We start from the raw sequence: 19941 nt of genomic DNA on the forward strand, positions 1-19941 counted from the left end.
ACGTGTTAACAGAAGTAGCGTTTTTTGATTGTAGCCTAATGCTTTAACTTAAATTTATTATTATTTATTGTTCAAAACAATTAATGAAAGTTATTTAAAAGTGTTTATATTTAAAGTGCTCAAGAATTAGTATTCAAAATGGCTATGCTTGCTGAACCACGACGCCGTAAAAAGTACAATTTGTGTCCGCGCGGCAAAGCGCTTTATGAAGGTGAAGAAAAAATGCATTAAAATTCAACAATTTGTGTTATAAGTTTTGTGCTTTGCAGATTCCGCACGTTTTGGCACGAAAATGCTCGAGAAAATGGGCTGGTCTAAGGGTCGCGGGCTGGGTGCTAACGAAGATGGCTCACAAGACTTTGTGCGCGTTCGTTTTAAAAATGATGCCGAAGGATTGGGCTACGAAAACCGCGATGATCAATGGACCATCCATGAAGAGGGTTTCAATGGCCTGCTAAATTCACTCAATGGCGGCAGTGCCGACGATGCTCCAAATACAAATGATAATAGCGGTGCAGCATCCGCTTCCGAGGACGAAGCTCGTCCTATGGGCTTCGGTTTTAGGGAGACGACACCTGAAAAAAAGGTTAAGAGCAAAACCCTGAAAAATAACATAAGTGGAGTCTCGCTGGAGGAGAAGTCCAAGCAGAGCAAAGCCCGTGTGCACTATAAGAAGTTTACGCGTGGCAAAGATTTATCACGATACAGTGAAAAAGATTTGGCCAACATATTTGGCAAAAAGGCTACAGAAGACATCGATGCACCTTTTGAGCCTGTTGTACCCGCAGAGCAGCAGCCAGCAGAGGAGGAGAAGCCTGTTGATCCCAATTTTGCTGGTGTTCACACAGTGAGCACTGGACTGTCAGTTAATGATTATTTCAAACAGAAAATGGAAGCTATGAAAAACAGGTTCAAGAACAATTCTTTTGTTGCTGCCGAGGAAGCGACACCGCTTCCAAATGGAGATGGCGAAGCTGCTCTGAATGATGCTGAAGAGATTGAAGAGACAGCTCAACCGGAAAAGAAGAAAAATAAATCAAAGCGTGCCAAGAAAGAGGAAGAGGAAACGGTAATTGAATCTTCCCCAGTTACAGAAACTGCTTCCAAGATAAAGAAGAAGAAGAAGTCGAAAGAAGTGGTTGAAGAAGCTGAAGCTGAGCCAGAAGTAGAAGCAGAGATTGTATCTGTCAAGAAGAAGAAAGAAAAGAAGAAATCGAAGCGTGCATCTGAGGAGCAGAGTGAGTTGACTGAAGAGAAACCGCCACTGCAAAAGAAATCGAAGCATGTAGCTGAAGAAGCTGCAGATGAACCAGAAATAGACACAAAGGATGTTAATGAGGTGAAACAGAAAAAGTCGAAACGTGCACCTGAAGAGGACGCTGAACAGGCTCAGGAAGCAGTCGAAGCCACTCCAAGCGAGGAATCTGCTACCAAGGAGAAGACGAAAAAGAAGTCAAAGCGTGCTGCCGAAGAAACAGCTACAGTGGAGCAGCAACCTAAGTCCGAAGTGGAAGCTGTGTCTGTTGAAGCTGTTGTCAAGGAAAAGAAAAAGAAGTCGAAGCGAGCTGCCGAAGAAATCGAGGAGAAGCAGCAACCCGAACCTGAAGTGAAATCTGTGCCGTCCGATGAAGCTACTTCCAAGGAGAAGAAAAAGAAATCCAAGCGGGCAGCCGAAGCAGATGCCATTGAGTTGGAGCAACAAGTGGAGGAAGCCGAGGAAACAAGCCAGCCAAAGCGTAAAAAGAAAAAGAAGGATAAGCAAGATGAGGATGTCGATGTGAATGAAACAAAAGAAACCCCAGTAGAAGAAGAAACTAACAAGAAATCGAAGAAGAAAAAGAAGCCAGAGAATCATAAGAACGTTGAAGTAAGTGCTGAATCTTCTAGTTCTGATGCAGATACTGAGTCTGACAACAGCCAATACCTTTCTTACGAGGAACTTATTAAAAAGCGAGACTCATTCAATGTATGCCCAATCTCTTCATTTTGCGCAGAAAAATTCTACATCTTCGATATGAAGGCGTACAGGAACTCGACGATAGCACACATAACCGGATACGATGTCGACGAAAATATAAAACTGAAAGTGGTGCAAGCAAAAAACGATAATCTGCGTATTTTCAATCTTTGGGAAGGCAAAACTAGCAAGTACATCAATGAACCGAAGGTTGGCATAACAAAACCCAAACATAAACATAAAGCAGCTGTGAGAGCAGTGAAGAAACGTCAATTATTCTCAGGAATTTAGTGAACATCAACATTGAAACACGAAAAATATAATTCAACTGAATTCTTAAAGGCGTAGTATAATATTAGTGTTGTACATAGTTTACATTTTAATATGTAACAATAATGTAATAGTTATTATTATAATAAACAAACCAATATTTTTTAAATGTTAGTTGAGTGATTGTTTGAATTATGTTGTAGTTGGGATGGATGGATTTGAAGGTGGTGGAGATTGAAACTTGTTCCGAGGCCTGAGGCCGAATCAACAGCGCTCCCTCTTCTGCTCTCTCTTCTGTGTGCCGTGTCTTCAGTCTTGTTCATTGAACCAAGAGGGACTTTTGTGTTTTGGTTTACAGCTTACAGGTGTTTAGCGCGTGTGATTACGTGGTACCTTAGCAAACTTATAAATTGATTCCATTTGTAATTTAAAACTTATGTATTGATTCCATTTGCATAGCCAAAGTAATTGTAGTGTTAAACTAACGTTAATTATAATGTGTATCCTATACAGTATGTATACAAAACTAACATTATGCTCTGCTAGTTGAATCCGATCTGTTAGCCAGGCGACGCGACCGCCGCAATGGCAAATTGTCTCGCGCGGAGCTGCGACGTCGCTTATGCGACACTGGAGCCATATTCCTCTTAAAGTTGTTCAGATGCACATGTGAATCCCACTAAAAATTTGAAAATTAACAATTAGCTATTGCGAATGTGAAGCTGGACGACAATATTATTACCGAGCTGGACACAATCTCGGACCGCACTGGGTGCCAATCCAAATCACGTATAACATTGCGATGCCCCTCGATAGCCTCACGAATTTTGCCCGTAAGCACATCGTAAACTGGAATAATACTTGTTTAAGAGAAATGACAAGTAAAATTTCCTCGTATGAAACTCACTTATAATACGACCCGTAGCACAACCGGTATAAATGAAACGCTGGCCAGTTTGCTCCGCAGGCGAGAACTTGGCGCGAAGCAGAGTTTTGCTCACACGGTGGCCACGATAAGTCATAATGCTGCTGTCGCCATCGAGCGCTTTGTGTGGATTATAAACTGCAAAATGGTTGCGAGTTAATACCAAGAACAGAATTAATAAATATGCAAGCTTACATTCGCGTGGTACGCGATCCCAGCGATAATCCCACCTGGCCTTCGAATTCAGATGTGAGCGAGAAGCCGGACGATTACGGTGACTGTTGGGTAGGCGCATGTCCCAGATCTTAATGCTTTGGTCCTTGGAATTAGACAACACATGATAACCATCGTTGCGGGGATCAATGTACGTTATGCCGTCATAATGCCCAATAAATGATAGCACGGATTTGTTTAGATAACGAGAACGAAATGACGTACGCAAATCGAATACTTTCAGAAGGCCATCATCACAGCCAGCAATGATAATATTGGGATCCTTGTCATTCACAAAGCTAACAGCATTCACATCAATATCAGGCGCGCGATGAGTGCGTAAGATTTGTGTGGCGCGTGTGGCAACATCACCAATAATAACCGTAGAATTACCACTGCCACCAATGATTTTATCGCCAGTGGGCGAATAGCGCAGTGAAAAGATCGCCACACGACTGCTAGACGTATCGTCCACATCGATCCACTGACAGTCGTCGTCGGTGCCATTCACGGGCATGATGTAGACTGCAAAAGTGAAAGTCGAGTATGAACAATAGAATCGTAGTGTTTGCTGCGCTACCTACATGAGCGTGACCAGGTGGAGTAGGCAAAGTGCTGTCCATTCGGACTGAAATCAGCATCGGTAATGCTCCATTGTACGTCACGTGCGTTAATACGATTGATCAAGTGGTAAGTGCCTTTGGAGCCATCGTAAATCCTCACAAAGCCATCTGCAAAGCACAAATTGCGCATTAACAATTACAATGTCGAAAAGTGGTAACAAAAGATTGATGGTGACCTTGACATGCTGTTAACAGTTTGCTGCCGCTTTTATTGAACTTGGAGACAAACACTTTGGCGTCCAAAGACATCAGTCGCATTGCCTTCTGATTGGGTATATAGAAGTTGGACAAGAAGCGCTGTTGACTGGGCGAGAATGATGAATAACCAGGCGCTGTAATTCCATTTTCACGATGTTGCAGCGCGTTCAACAGATTCCAGCGTTGTTCTCGCGATTTCTTATTAATCAAACTGCTGCGTGCCTTTATTTCTTTATACATGTCTGTTTTCTGTATCAGCAAGAAGAAACTTTCAACAATAGGGTTGATAAGAAATAATTTCGTGCTTACTTGAAATTTGTCCAGATTTGGTTTGTTTAGAATTACAGGCAGCTTGTTTGGTATGTAATTTGGACGTCGCAATTGCACGTCCATTGCGTCGACATTAAAATTTATCACATCGTAGTCCTCGGGGAACTCCCAAACATCCTCGTCGTCACTTGGGAATTGCAATGCATTACCCATTCTAAAGTTATAAACTAACAACGAAATGATACTGGATGTTCCAATTCTCTATTTTGTTTGTAGATAATTTGTCGATATAATGTGGAGGTCGGTCGATACGATACCTTTCAGTCAGCTGTCAAGTTATCGATGACAGGTGCAAAGTGGCGTTATGGAACACTGTTCGGTATATTTTAGAGATTTAAACTGTTTTCGTTGCTAATCTATAACATTTTGCTTTTAGTTTTAAAAATTTCAAATTGTTGGGAAAAGTGCGAATCATTTAAGACAAGATAAGTCAGATCACATTAAGGAAACATTTTAGTTTTCTTCAAATAGAGATAATTTGAAATGTAATCAGAAAGTTATAAGCAAAGATAGTATTTTTGACATTTTCAACGACATTAGAGACCATTTCCTGTTAGTTAACAGACCTCTATTACTTAACATGAATGTTTTCTACTCAAAGCTTGTTCATAGCTCAAAGCTCTTCAAGAGTCAGTCTCAAAGCGATCGTCGTGAAAGTAGCGTGTAATAGCGGTCGGTTTTATTTTACCTTTGCACTTGTATGCGTGTATAAGTGTGTGTTTGGTAATGAATTTTGTTACATTCCCGTTTATATTTCGTATTTGTGTTAGTATTCAGTTGAACTGTATGCTTGCATACATCAGAAATATGACAAAAATGCCAAAAATGTTGTACAAATAAAAAGAATCTGCGTTGTGCTTCAGACCCAAAGCCAAACTTTTGTGTGTGCTCACTGAACTGAATGTGCGTGTGTGAGTGTCCATATGTGTGATTTAGTGGCGAGTTTTGTTGCTATACCAGCTTATGCTTATGCTTTCTACAAGTGTGTGTGTGTGTGTGAGTCTGTGTGTGATATATGCATGTGTGTGTGAAATTTATCATAAATACTTTTGCACAACGCGCGCCCCTTTAAAACGCATGAGAAGAAAGTTGTTTAGCTGCGTAGAAAACAACACACACAGACACACTCGCAAATGATCACATAAACAGCACATAAAACAAAAAAAAAACCGAAACTGAAGCCCAAGCGCAAGTCGTAAGAACAAGAGGAGAGAACAATTGAAAATACTAAAATACAAAGTATAAAGTATGTCAAACAGTTGGGAGTCTGGGGAGCTGCGAGAGCAAAGGGCCCAAAGTGCATAAAGTCTACAAACAAGAAAACTAAAAAAGGCAGCTTTCCAGTTCCACTTGCATATATCGCGTGTGTATAATCAAGGCAAAAATAATAATAATAATAATAATACACCAAAAACAAAAACAGACGAGAAATAATTTACAAAAAGTGGAGCGCGCACAAAAAGTGAAAGATTGCAAGCATGCGCCGCTGACGTTGCGAGAGAGCGAGACACCAAACCACAGAGAGGGAGAGAACGAGTACATAGATGCAAGCAAGTGTATAGTAGTTAGAGGGGGAGGAAGAGCGAGAGAGAGAGATAGAGAGAGCAGGGTCAACCAATAGCAGGCACCTGCTCTCATTGCTCTCGCTGCTATTGCTATTGTTGTTATGCTTTTTATTTCCTTTTGTTTGTTTGGTTTTGTTTTGTTTTGTTTATTTAAAGTTCTCCCACTCTGAAAGGCAGTGCATTGTTATTAGGGGAAGGAGGCGGCACACATTTTTCAATTAGCAGCTTGAATTTAGCACACTTGCAATTAACACAACTTGCTAACGAAAATAAAGTACTTGAGCAGAAAAATGTACTTCACATAGAAGTCACTCTTTGGGGGCATTTGTTTAAACTATTAACGAGACATGCGCCCACTTTCCTCATTCATATTTGCGTATTTCATTTGCCAAGTGGAAGCAAAAGATTTCAATCACAAGCAGCAGTTTTATTTTCTCGCTCGTATTGTTGTTGTTTTTTGTAGCTTAATGCTATTCATTTCGTTTCGTAAGCGCGCAATTTGAATGTGTTTATTTTTCTATTTTCGTTTTTATCTTGTATCTTTTAGCTATTGCTGTAGCTGTAGCTGTGCAGCGGGCTCAAAAGTGACGCAATCATTTGCATTTTGTTTAAATAACTATGATTGTTTCATTGGTAATGAGTTTGAAACCAGTTATAGATAACAAGAAACGACATGCTACATTCGTTTATTGTTTTGGTCGACAGCCCCTCCACCCTCCCCCCTCTCCACACCACTTGCTACCTGCATTATGATTAGCTGCGCTAATTATGCCAATACAGTCACATAAAGTTGTTTGATGTTGTTGTTTTAGTTGCATTGCTGCGTTTACCGTTATTATCGATTGTCATTGTTATCGGATTTTCAACTCGCATCGAAGCGCCAAACAAAAGACTTAGGCAACGAACTTGCCATCAAATTGATTGATAAAAGTATATAAAAGACCAAATCAAATAGTCAAAGCAACACACAACGCTCTTTATGCAAATGCAACCCGCTCTTTTTATTATTAATCTATTTAAATGTTTTGATTCGAGCCACTTTCGATTCCTTTATGTCTAGTTCAGCAACTGATTTCTTGATAGAAAAAGCGAAAAGTGTTTGACATTTTCGAGTGTGAAATCATCACACAACAATGAATACAAATTACTTAAAATGAGTCGCCTAATAATATGTCAGCAATTTAATGAAAATGCTCAGGATTTGCGTAATACTGAAGCAAGATTTGGAAAAACACTTTAAGATATTTACATGCGGCCTTCAATGTCTGGCAAACGCTAAAAGTTTAAACGAGTTTTTTTTGCTTCTCTGTTTTCTTAATTTCCTGTAACGATTTATCACAGTTTGTCTAATAAGAAATTCAAATTTTTCCATGTGAACTTGAAACACGTATTCCGTTTAGAAATTGTAATTAAACTGTTTAGTCACGTTGATTAATGAATCTTAAGAAGATGTTGCAAGCGAAATTGACCAAAATGTTATGAAACTATAAAAAGCGGTGGCCTTGTAATTTGTTGCCAGCATTTTTCCGCATACATTATTCAAATGCATTCAGTTGGAAAAGCCAAGTGATACACGAGACAACTTTTATGCTTGGCATGTGCGAAATTCAACGCCGACAAAGCATACGAAATCACTTCTCCTCACTTCACTTCAGTTCTTCTCCTCAGTTCTTCGAAGTTCTTTATAAACGGCAATGCGATAGCGATAGCGATAGGAATACGAATACGAATAGGAAGAGTGCCCCCCTCCGAGAGTGCGCTTCTTAGTCACACTACGTTGACCACGGTGCTACGTGATGTAAGCCTCACGAGGCGTTTTGTCACAGCCGCCCAGCTCAAGCTCAGTTGGCAGATTGGCTGGATGATTGGTGTGCAAAAGTGCTTTCGAGCACTTGTCATTATTACAATTATCATTACACGCTAATTATGTCAAAATCGGCAACTAATTAGACCATTCAATCACTCCCATTTTGATAATGATCGCATCATCATAGATCTGTTGTTGGTGTCACATTGTGGGCGTTTCATTCATGGCTCGCATACGTGATTGTCAATTGATTTTGTGTGTGGGTTTTTGTGTGTTGCGGCGCCAAATCAATTTACTTAGCTGGGCCTATCAAGCGATTTATGGACAGCCCATTGACAGAACTTACTTACAGCTCCGATCGCTGGGTGATGTGATGTGATGAGTGGCTAGCTCTCTGGAATGTGTGGAAAGCAGTTAAATAGCCAAATTCAATAAATGCCCATAAATCAGACAAGTGAAACAGGTATTCGATGGCTGAACAATGCATAGATTAAAAGCAGCTGCCGAGCTTATTCTAAGCTGCTTAAAGTTGCCAGCTCATTTCTATCATTTCACTAATTTTGCCTGCATTTTCCATTATTTTGTTGCGAGCAAATTGAATTCAACAATTTCCGTGCCGCAATTTTGTAACGCTCGATCGAGAGCAAAACCTCAAAGCGGAACTTGGAAAACATAATTTACAGCCAATCAAAATAATTTGGTGTTACAAAACGCTAGCTCGCTCGCTCGCTGCATTTACATTTCCATGCTCGTCGTCGTCGCTTGGCATCGTTGCATGCAGCCAACGCGGGCAGCAACCTTCAATGAGCTTGAGTTTAGATGCCGCAATAGTTGGCGCTAATCATAAAAACCACCTCTCTCTCCCCCTGCCCTCCCCTCATCTCCCATTGCGCGATTACAATTGCTTAACGTTCATTAAACTTGAAAAGAAAGCAAAGCTGTCTGAGCCGCATTTGTTTTAATTTTGGCCAAGTGCAGCTCACAAACAACAATCAATTAATATTACCTGCATGTGTGTGCGTGTATGTGTGTGAGTTTTATGGTTTTCCATCTCTGATTTAATTGTGGAAAATGTGCAAAAAGCAGCAACAACAATCGCAGCAATTAATCAAATGGAAATGGCAAAAATTCAATGGCGACGGCCTCCTTCTGGTGCCAGGCGCGATTTGCCATTTGCAGCGCGGCAGTCTCTCGTCGTCGTGCAGCAGTTGCTTGCAACAGTGCAACAGTTGCTTGCCACAACAACAAGTTCAATTGTTGCACGTTTGCGGCAAGTTGTTGTCGCGAGGTCAATGGCAATGCCGTCGTCGTCGTCGTCGGTGGCAAACATTTGTCGATGGCATCATAGAGACGGAGACAGAGACTGAGACTGAGACTGAGACTCAGAGAGAGAGAGAGAGACGCTGTGATACAGACCCTTCACATTAGTCAGCACAGATTTATTTTTTGGTGGGATGCTGGCGATGCTGCTTGCTGCTGCCCATTTACGACTTGGTGTCTGTGTCCACTTGATTAAAATTCATTAATTATATTTTCACAGTCACAACTTCGGTGGCATACGCTTCAGCTTCGGCTTCGGAACAAAAATGAAAGTTTTTTGGCCGCCGCCGACGCCAAATACAAACAAAAAATGAAGCAACTTTTTGGCTTTGGCTTTGACTTTGACTTGGGCTTTGTCGTTGGTTTTGGCCACTTTTGGTATTGGCTGTGTCGTGATGTGATCTGTTGTTGTCGCTATTGCTGTGTTGCTAGCTATTGATATGACCAATTTAAGTGTATGTGCGGGGCAGGTATATAGTAAGGCATAACATATTAAAAGGAAATTCAAATGCCCACACACACGCAACACGACTTTTTCAGCCGAGGCTTCTTCTTAAACTATGCGATTATTTGATTTGATTTGATTTTTGTTTTCGTTTTGCAGCTACAGCCTTAGCAGCTGATGTGGAACATGGCGCACAATTTGGCTGGCCAATAAATTAAGCATTGGTGTGTGTGTTGAAAGTGTCACGACAGCAACAGCAACGGCAACAGCAACAGCAGAAACGAGTAGAACCCGATAAACGTGCCGCACCAGAAAATCGGCAGACAATTGAACAGAATATAAATTGCAAGTGAAATTAGAAAGAAAAGTGAAACAGCAGCAGCAGCAACAACACACACACACACACACACAGTGAGGAATAACCGGAAATCAGTAAAAGTAGCAGCTGACTCTCGAATCAACTGGAATTGCAATGTATCGTCCAAATTTCTACGAGTCCACATGCCTCCGCTGCAGCGAGACCGTCTATCAGGTGGATCGCGTGGGGCCGCTCAAGGATTTCACATTCTTCCATTCCGGTTGCTTCAAGTGCGTCCATTGCGGCACCAAGCTGACTCTTAAAACATACTTTAACAATCAACACAAGCAGGACGACAAAGAGGTAAGTACAAGAGAGAGATAGAGAGAGAGAATAAATGACTTAGGCGACAAACGTGCCACAACAAAAAACAAACATATTTGCACAGCTGCCGCCGCATTTTGCATACATGCGAGTGTGTGCATAATAATAAATAACTTTTTGTTATTGCATTTGGCGAATGTGTGTCACTGCGGTCTCTCACATGCATATTTGTATATCTATAAACATATATGTATATAGCAGATATATGGCTACAGCTAAAAGGCGGCCACCTGCTGTGAGTAGGTGAATAGCATTGAGTTGTCGCTGTTGCCGTTGCACAGGGCAAAAAAGCTAAGCATAACACTGTCACAAGTTCATAAAGTGTACAGCTTAAACAATTTGACTTATGGCATTGCCATACAAATTGCTTAAAACAAGCTAAACTGATGATATTTCATTAATTAACATCCGAATTCGGCTTCATTTGCTAGTTTTCCCTTGTTGCTAACACGTTTGCAGCAATACTTGTTCTCAAGTCGCCTCATTGATGAGAAACTTATTCATGAAAACGATTCACGTTCGACTTGTCAATTATATTTAATAGCAGACGATCTCATCGAGAACTTAATACTTATGCAATCAGCCATCGAATCGTATTCGCATTCGATTTTAATTCATGCACTTGTGCCAATCAAGAACTTATATCATTTGACTGGTTTGTTAATCCATGTGTGCTGATAATAATACTACAGTGATATATTATAGATTCTTTAGCTATCTATATATATGTCACTGGTATTTAAAAGCAGACGATCTATTAAAGGAATGCCAAGTGAATTTGAATTCCATAGAATATATTATTTTATTATGCTAAATAATCATTTGAATATCGATTTGGTTTTGATAATATTAGTGAAGTTATTTTAAAAATATCTTAAATTATATGCATTATTTTAAATATAGTATTTTATTAAGCAGTAAATTAAATTGAGTATTAGTTGTTATTTGAGAATATTATTATAGTTATTTTAAATAACTTTTTTTCACATTTGCGATTGTTACTGCATCCATTTTCAATTCTAAGAATTCGAAGTAAATTCTGTAGAAATAAATTCAATATTGATTTATTATTTCAAATAGTAATGCAGTAACTTAAAATTAAATTAAAATATATAAATTATTTGAAATATATTCTTTTAGTCGGCAGTAAATTAATTTGAATATTGGCTCAATTTAAATTTTTTATAATGCATTTATTTTGAATGATTTTAGAATATATTAAGCGAATTCCAATTAAATTTAAATTCTGTAGCATTTTAGTAATCTCAACCTATTTTTGAATATAGAATACTACTACTACAATACAACAATTTACAATTGTCAATGTTTAAAGAGAAGAAAAAAGAGTACAGGCCAATTTGGTATTTTCTACTTTAACAGAATAACTTAGAGATAAAAGCATAATGTAAGGTATAAAATATAAAAATTGTAGAGTTATAATTTAAATATTTAGTTGTATTTGTGTTTAGAAAAAATTATCTGAAATAAAATAAAATAGCAGGGCTCATTGGAAACTGAAATTTTATAATAATTAATAATGATTAAACAGGCAGATTCTAAATAAAAGGAGAGAGTGGAAAAAAATTATCTGAAATTATAATCGAGTATATACCTATCAAATAATTTAAGGTTACTAATTGCCAACTAATCAGCAGTACATATTTAAATTCCAATCTATAAATTATCTGTGCTATATTCTCCTACGTAATTGCTGCAATTGTAAAGATTACCTAACAAACTGGCTAATAAACTTTTTCATAAATCTAATCTTTACAAATCTGACCCAATCTGGAGTCCAATTGCAAGCGAGCTTTGTGTATTACAAACGAACGCAGTTTCATCATGATAATCGCTTTTAAATGCCTTTTTACTTGCCACATTCCACAGGGTTTTTATATGTATTTTTTTTTTTGCTTTCTTCTTACCTTTTGTGTAATTTCAAAATTTAAATTAACATTTTGTTGTGCGTACTTACGTGAATGTTTGTTGATTTTGATCTGCGATTTGAAGTGCTCAGTGGTTGATCTTTCGCTTATGTTGTATATTGTATTGCAGGTCTATTGCAGTTCACATGTACCAAAGAGCGGACCCGGGCATCTTGACCAGACATCGGTGGGCATCAGACAGGCCTTGAATGCGCCGCGTACCAACAAATTTGTGAACGAACAAATACGCGGCACACGTACCGAGATCGATGGTGAGTTTGCTTTATTTCCATTACAAATAACTAACAATAACGAACAATCGGATAACAATTGACTGCAGGTGTCCTGAGCTCGCGCCAATCAACGCCCAATGGCTATGGGGGACGTGAGGTGAGCTCGCCATCGCAAAACGATTCCGATTACAAATATGGACGCTTCGATGCGAGCGCTTTGCATATTGCGCACGCTCTCAAACAGACGGAGATACAAAAGGCCTACAATAAGGCGCGCGAGAAGCCAATTGATTTCTACCTGGTGAGTCTGGCTCTTTATCACCTCCTCTTTACTTCACTCTCCCCCCCTTGAGACTCCTTCATCAATGAGTATTCTAACTGAGTGGCAAGTGGCCGCAAATTAAGAAATTATTTAGTGCAGAACATCTAATGAAATTTAACTGCGCGCTCGTTGCTGGTTGATGGTTGCTGGTTGCTGGTCAGCAATCATTGCTTCAGACGTTTATAGCGGGTTGGCAACACACACACACTGATACAGATACACACTTACTTACCTAGTTGTGTCTTGTAAACAAACGGTTGTGCAATGCTCCGTCAGTTGCCCGTTTGCCATCGCCATCTACGTTTATTATGTCCGCCTCAAGTTGAGCCGACGAGTAGCAAGTGAAGTTAACTCAAGCTGAGTTCAGTTAGGAGGGGGAGGTGGGTATATTTAATTAATGCAATCGCAGCTAAACTCATGATTATGTAGGCTAGTGTGCTATTTACACTTGTTGTTGTTGGCACAAGTTTGTTGCCTAAGTCTTTTGTTATACCGAACCATTTCCATCAATCTTTGTCTCAGTTAACTTTTACTTGCAAGTAGAATCATATTTTTAGATATTTGCAGTGCATATTTCATGAAGATTTATTTGATTTGCCGCATTAATTGCTCCAGTTTATAGCTGAAGCTTTAATGTTAACTGTCCTCATGTTTTAATCGTGTTATCTCTTTCATCTTGATAATTTCACATTCATTCAATTGGGGGGAAATCAGAGTCCCGGATACAGGGTATCTGCTCGTTGAGCAGTCATGTCCGTCATTTATTACTTTGCAACTTTTATGCGTTATCTTAACTGCTCTTTGGCTTTTAATGGCGAGGAGTGTGGGCTACTTTTGATGGCTCAAACAGGGGGAGTCTAGCTTGGCTTCCACTGACAGCTGCAGATGATTCCGGGTAATGTGTGCGTCGCGTCGCCAGTCGAGTTGCGGTGTTGTGGTGTGTGCAACAAGCGCAAACAGTGGTCAAGTTATTTTTTTTTTGTGGCGCCTCGATTACAATTTATAGCAATGTGCAACACTTATCGGCAAGTGCATGCGTCGGACTAACGGTCAGAGCTGATATCATTGGCGTCGGCTTTGGCGCATGACTTGCCACTTGCCACTTGTGCAAGTTGACGCTGCAAATCTGGCAAATCTGCATGACGGTGAAAGCATTATAATCGCATTTTACGTAAACGAACAAAAAAACAAAAAACAGAAAAAAGACTGATTTCAAAAACGAAATTAAAATCGCACAATTTTTTTTCCAGTTGTTGGTGATCTGCCGTTGGTTTTGTTTTTGTTTTAATTTTTTTTGTGGCAGTGCCACCAAAATAGCATTTCTTTCACTTTTGAGAATGCCACACGCGAGTGATCAGCAACAACAAAAACCAAACACAACTCCTAAGCAGCGGCAAGCGCATATTATTGCAACGCTCAATTTAACAAATTTTGAACAGGTGTTTGATGGCTTTGTTGTTGCCACACCGCAAAAGCCGCAACATTCCCCTCCCGTCCCGTCCCGTCGCCGTCGTCTAATAGAAAATATGTGAAAAATTGCATGCATGCAATCATTAAAAATTTTGCATGTTTTACAACTGCCACGCACACTCACACTCACACACACAGACTGACAGACAGACATATGTACTACATACTCACTCACACACCCACCAAAAAAAAACACAGAAGAGAAGAAACATAAAAAAACATAAACTATGCAGCACAACTTCAGAGTTCACTTGAAGCTGGTTTAACGCACCGTGCACATTATTTTGACCAGCAGTGTGTTGCTGTCCAGTCCAAGCGTCTCAGCTGCCAGCATAGATTTCCATATACGGATATCTATGCGCGTCGCCGTCACTTGTTTTTCCGGCTGCAGTGCACTGCGCCAACGTTGCTAAATCTAAATTATGCGCACCAGAGTGAAAGTAACGACGACATCGTCGCAGCATTTGCTTCATCATTCAGCTGACAGCAGCGTAGTCGCAGTCGCAGTCGACAGCGACGTCGCAGTTGGTAGCTTCATTCTTGTTGGCACATTGCTTGCTGCTCTCTTTCACGCTTTAACTGGCACTTGCACTCCCACTCTCACTCTGTGCGTCTTCTTCTCGCACCCTTCGAGGCCCTTATGCAATGCGTATGCGTGTAATTGTTATTGTTAGTGTGACTGCTCTCACAAATACTTCCTCAAGCTTAGCTTTTGCTTTGAGCTTTTTGCGCATTTTTTTTTCAGACGCAGCAAATGGCCAATTTACAATTGATGTCAGTCACTCCGTCTTTCAGAGTGTGTGTGTGTGTGCAGCTTTTGTTTGTGTAACTTATGCAATAATTAATTTCGACGCTTTTGGACTTTCGTTTTCAGTTTGGTTTTGCTTTTTTTTGCTTTTCGACTGCTGTCGGCTGCCGTTGCTACTGCTTCTCGTTGTTGTTGCTTTTATTCTTTGCTTTGCTTTTGTCACTGTGGGCGTAATAACTGTTGTTGCTCTCAATATTGTGCGCAGCTTTTTTTTTTTTGGCTCTGGTCTCACTAAGCCGCTCACGCAATTTCAACTGTCCATTGTCAACGGGGCTATGAACCATTTAGCTGGTGTTGTTGTTGTTGTTACTGTTTGGCTACTTTGGCTGCGGCTGCTTATTACTCTTTTTGTTTTATTTTATTTTTATAGTTATTGTTTTGAACTTGACATTGAATTTTGGTTTTAATTGCATATTGTTATTGCTTTTGCTATTGTTTACATATGTGTTTGCGTTGTGCGGCGCTAAATGCTTCAAAATTCCCATGCGGAAGCATTAATTAAGGCATAGCAAAAGCATAGCTAATTTGTTTAATGCCGTATTATTTGCCAGACTTATGGCCAAGGAAGTGGAGTGCAACATGCAATTCACAAATGCAGCAAGCCCTCTGTAATTATGAAAACCAACAACAAACAGTAATTGAATAATGCTCAAAACAGAAATAACAGTCAATTGTGTGAACGAGCGATACAAATGTCATGCTTTTTGTATCATTTTTCACAAATGTATTTTAATTGCTTGGTGAATTCGTCAGAAGTTTCAAATACTTTCAAGCTTATGTCACCCTTATGCCATTGTCAACCCTCGTTGCGCTTTGAACTTGTTTTGCGATGCAAAAGCTGCAGCTGTCGCTTGTCAACACTGGATACAAATTTGACTTGAAAGCTATCGTAGCTTGTAGCTATCGTTTGTCAACACTTGAAATGCAATTTCATTCAAATATTAAGCTGACCACAAGCCACAACACGCTTAAGCTTAATAAGCTTAATTTAAATTCATAAATATTGAGTCTCCGATTTAATTTCGTTTAATCCACTTGAAAATTGAAAATATTTCATTTTTTATTTAATACGATTACTGTGTTAATAACCTGGCGTATACTTAATATTTGTAATTCAGTCTACTATTTCGCATATAATTGCTAATATGGCATAGTTAAAAATAAGATTCTTTCGTTTTTCAATTGCTTGAAATAATGATGGATTCGTAGAATTTCCATTACCGTTAATTGTAGGTGAAACTTTTGTGAGATGGTCTAAAAATCGTGAGTCGATTGTAGTTGCAGTTGGAGTTGGAGTTGCATTGATCGGAAGGTGCACGCAATGCGTGACCAGCGAGCGGGGAGAGGGGCGGGGAATTGCGGGTGGCATGTATCGCTTGGACTCTGCTGCTGCTGATGTGGCTGTGGCAGCTAATGTCAGATATTTTGCCAAGCGTCGCAGCTGAAGCGTGGCATTATAATTAGCCAAGTTAACAAGCCAAGCATTGCAAAAGCCGCAGCGAAAATCCAACTGCAACTGCAACATACAGCCACAACCACAAGTTAAGATATAGCCACAATTCATTGAACGCTTTCTCTGGTCCGTTTGCCATAATTAATCCTTTTTTCCCCGCATTATCTAACAGGCACGCGAGGAGCAGGCGCGCCTGGAGATGAAGCATCGCAAAGAGGAGGACGATCTGTATAGGAAATTTGCGCGAAAACGCGAAGAGGAGGATCGCAAAATACAGAACGAGTTCCAGGACGAATGGGAGCGCGAGTTGCAGCGCCTGACTCACAAATTCGAGAAGGAGCTTGCCACGTCGCGTCGCAATCGCGATGAGGCCAACATTCTGACGCTGCGCCACGAGCAACAGAAGGAGGATCTGGAGAAGAACATGACGTTGAGACGCAGCAAGAAAAAGGAGAGCATCACACGCAAGATGCTGGAGCACGAACGCTATGAGACTGCAGCATTGGTGGATCGTCAGTCCAGCGAAATGTTGGAGTTGATTAGCGCCCGCCGTTCCGAGTACATGCAGAGCGAAAGTATCTTCCTCGACGATGAGTTCAGCGAGGGTGCCGTGCCCATTGAGTACCCGTTGAATGCTCCAATTCCAGCGCCGCCAGCTGTCAGCAAATTTCAAATCTACACGGATCCCATTGAGTTCGAGGATGTGGATCGCATTGCCATCTCGGTGGCACAGGAGGATCAGAAAACCTTCACGGATCTGGTGCGCCAGCTCGTCGGTCGTTGCACCACGGACATTGAGAAGGCGCGCACGATTTTCCGTTGGATTACGGTCAAGAATCTGAATGCCATGCACTTTGACGATGATCTCAGAGGCGACACTCCCATGGGATTGCTGCGTGGCATCAAGTACGGTACCGAGAGCTACCATGTGCTGTTCAAGCGTCTCTGCAGCTACGCTGGTCTGCATTGTGTCGTCATCAAGGGCTACTCCAAGAGCGCTGGCTACCAGCCAGGGGTCAAGTTCCAAGATTCACGTTTCCGCAACTCTTGGAATGCTGTCTATGTGGCCGGCGCCTGGCGCTTTGTTCAGTGCAACTGGGGTGCACGGCATCTGGTCAACGCCAAGGAAGCGCCCAAACAGGGACGCGGCAAAAAACGACAGTTTGCGGTAAGTAATTTAGATGAATTACATCCACCTTCCAAAGAGTAAAAACCTTTATAAATTAGGACCGACGAACTATTAAGTAATTGCGAAAAGAAAACGTCGTGAACTCTATAAACCATTCTTGATATCTATGGATTAGCCATTTTTTTTCAGTTCGTCTGACTATCTATATGAACATCATAAAATGAAGATCATAAAATCTAGATCAGCCGCATACAGAAATAATATTTCTAGATAAAAATTGATCTTTATTTGAAAGGTAGCCAACCGTAGGAGAATAAATATATTAAAGTTAGTTTTTGAGGTTTTTGTTAGGATTGGATAATAATCACATGAAAATTAATTGTGAGTCATTTACTGATGCTTTTATCATGCCAAGTATTTGACCATTCCTTGATGTTCGAAATATTTATCCTATTCTTGCCTGCAACTGCCTGCTCTAACTGGTTGACAATCTTTTAGGTACGAGTATGACGACCATTACTTTCTCACCGATCCGCGGGAGTTTATCTACGAGTTCTATCCGCTGCAGGAGGAATGGCAACTGCTAAAGCGTCCCATAACGCTGCGCGAGTTCGAGAATCTACCGTTTGTTCGCTCGCTCTTCTTCCGCTACGGTTTGCACTTTGCCGACGAGGGTTACGGGGCAGTGGTTTTCACAGACGATACGGGCGCGGCCACTGTGCGCATTGCCATGCCCACGGACATGCAGAGTTGCCTGATCTTTCACTACAACCTCAAGTTCTACGACAGCGACGAAGAGCTCTCCTACGACGGCGTCTCGCTCAAGCGGTTCGTGATGCAGTCCGTCATTGGCAACATTGTGGCCTTCCGCGTGCACGCACCGTGCTCGGGTGCCTTCCTGCTCGATATTTTCGCCAATGCAGTGACGCCCCAGGAGTATCTGACAGGCGAACCCATGAAATTCAAGTCTGTGTGCAAGTTTAAGGTGCGTACAAAAAATTCAACAACTTGTGAAACTGTTATTTATGGTTATTCTTTGCTTTGCAGATCTGCTGCGAGGAGCTGCAGACGGTTATGGTGCCGCTGCCGGATTGTGCCAGCGGTGAATGGGGTCCCACCAAGGCCACTCGTCTCTTTGGACTCATACCCATCACACATCAGGTAAATAGTTTTATCTAATAAAGAGTCGCAGTTTAAAACAAATTCATTTCCCTATAGGACCCGCTCATCTTTGCCGGTCGCAGCTTGGATCTGCAGTTCCGCATGTCACGGCCGCTGACAGACTTCATGGCAACGCTGCACAAGAACGGCATCGAGGAGAAGAAGCTGGCCAAGTATGTGACACACAGCACACTCGATGACATTGTCACGTTCATCATCAAGTGAGTCCCACTTCGACTATCGAGTGCCTTGCGCTTAATTCGCAATTATTTATCTCTCTCTCTCTGCAGCTTCCCGGAGGAGGGTCAGTATGGCCTCGATATATACACACGTGAGTTGGGCGCGCCGCAACACCACAATCACCACAACAACAACAATAACAATTCCTCCTCATCGTCCGGCGAGAAGCATTTGCTGACACATTGCTGTAAATATTTAATCAACTCGTCCAAGCGCAATTGAAGTGCAACATCGAATGCGACACCTTTTGATTGCTACCGTCATCAACCAACAACAACAACAAGAACAACAAATGCAATATTAATGATTAGTTTGTGAATTAAGTAATAGCTACTAAAGCGCATCGGTAGTAGTTTCCACTGTACAGGTGCTAAAATGGGAAATCATGTCCACATCAATCATGCTCAATCAATCATTTGTTAATCCACATTTCAGGCTTCAATCATTTTTTATACAAGCATACGCAAATTGCGTATAACTAATATTAACAGATTGGCATTCGAATTGAATTGGAAAGAACAAAACAAAAACTAAAAAAAGACAATGTAAATACTCTAGACTCTAATCATTAGTCCTTAATTTTGCCTAGTAATACCTGATTGATCCAATTCTTATATATGTGTTGTACTTATTATCAATTAATATTAATGCCTAATAATTTATTATGAATGAATGAGACAGAGATGTCTTGTCTTTAATACAAAAGTTTTTTTATTTAAATATTGATATCTGAAATTGAATCAACGCTACAATTTGTTGCAACAATGACAATCACCCTGTAATTAAACACTATGATAATGTGAAATCAATATTAAACTTATGTATTTTTGGCATACTAAAACGTGATTTATATTTATGCTTGTAC

General features: G+C 40.6%; 3 protein-coding genes across 4 annotated transcripts; 2 read left to right on the top strand and 1 right to left on the bottom strand.

The window, feature by feature from the left end:
* The first annotated feature begins 4 nt into the window (after positions 1-4).
* LOC132792471 (PIN2/TERF1-interacting telomerase inhibitor 1) lies at positions 5-2401 on the top strand. Of its 2 annotated transcripts, XM_060801871.1 has the most exons (3): positions 5-211; positions 270-1867; positions 1995-2162. In XM_060801871.1, the coding sequence occupies exons 1-3, from the start codon at positions 139-141 to the stop codon at positions 2016-2018; spliced, it is 1695 nt and encodes a 564-aa protein (XP_060657854.1). In that variant the 5' UTR covers positions 5-138; the 3' UTR covers positions 2019-2162. The 2 variants fall into 2 exon arrangements, with proteins under 2 accessions (XP_060657854.1, XP_060657853.1); XM_060801870.1 differs by having other exon boundaries at positions 270-2401.
* On the bottom strand, positions 2276-4750 carry LOC132792474 (DDB1- and CUL4-associated factor 11). Its single transcript, XM_060801876.1, has 7 exons — positions 4496-4750; positions 4165-4435; positions 3950-4096; positions 3348-3890; positions 3135-3290; positions 2970-3076; positions 2276-2906 (listed from the first exon to the last, which is right to left on the bottom strand). The coding sequence occupies exons 1-7, from the start codon at positions 4667-4669 to the stop codon at positions 2760-2762; spliced, it is 1545 nt and encodes a 514-aa protein (XP_060657859.1). The 5' UTR covers positions 4670-4750; the 3' UTR covers positions 2276-2759.
* A 389-nt stretch (positions 4751-5139) lies between these two features.
* Positions 5140-19917, top strand: LOC132792470 (hillarin). The gene is given in 10 exon segments (XM_060801868.1): positions 5140-5239; positions 9813-10314; positions 12391-12532; positions 12601-12794; positions 16719-17696; positions 17698-17714; positions 18174-18660; positions 18723-18836; positions 18894-19057; positions 19127-19917. Coding segments are annotated over 9 exon segments (2457 nt in total). The 5' UTR covers positions 5140-5239; positions 9813-10125; the 3' UTR covers positions 19299-19917.
* The last annotated feature ends 24 nt before the right edge of the window (positions 19918-19941 follow it).

The sequence above is a fragment of the Drosophila nasuta genome, chromosome 3 (assembly GCF_023558535.2).
Source record: "Drosophila nasuta strain 15112-1781.00 chromosome 3, ASM2355853v1, whole genome shotgun sequence".
NCBI lineage: Eukaryota > Metazoa > Arthropoda > Insecta > Diptera > Drosophilidae > Drosophila > Drosophila nasuta.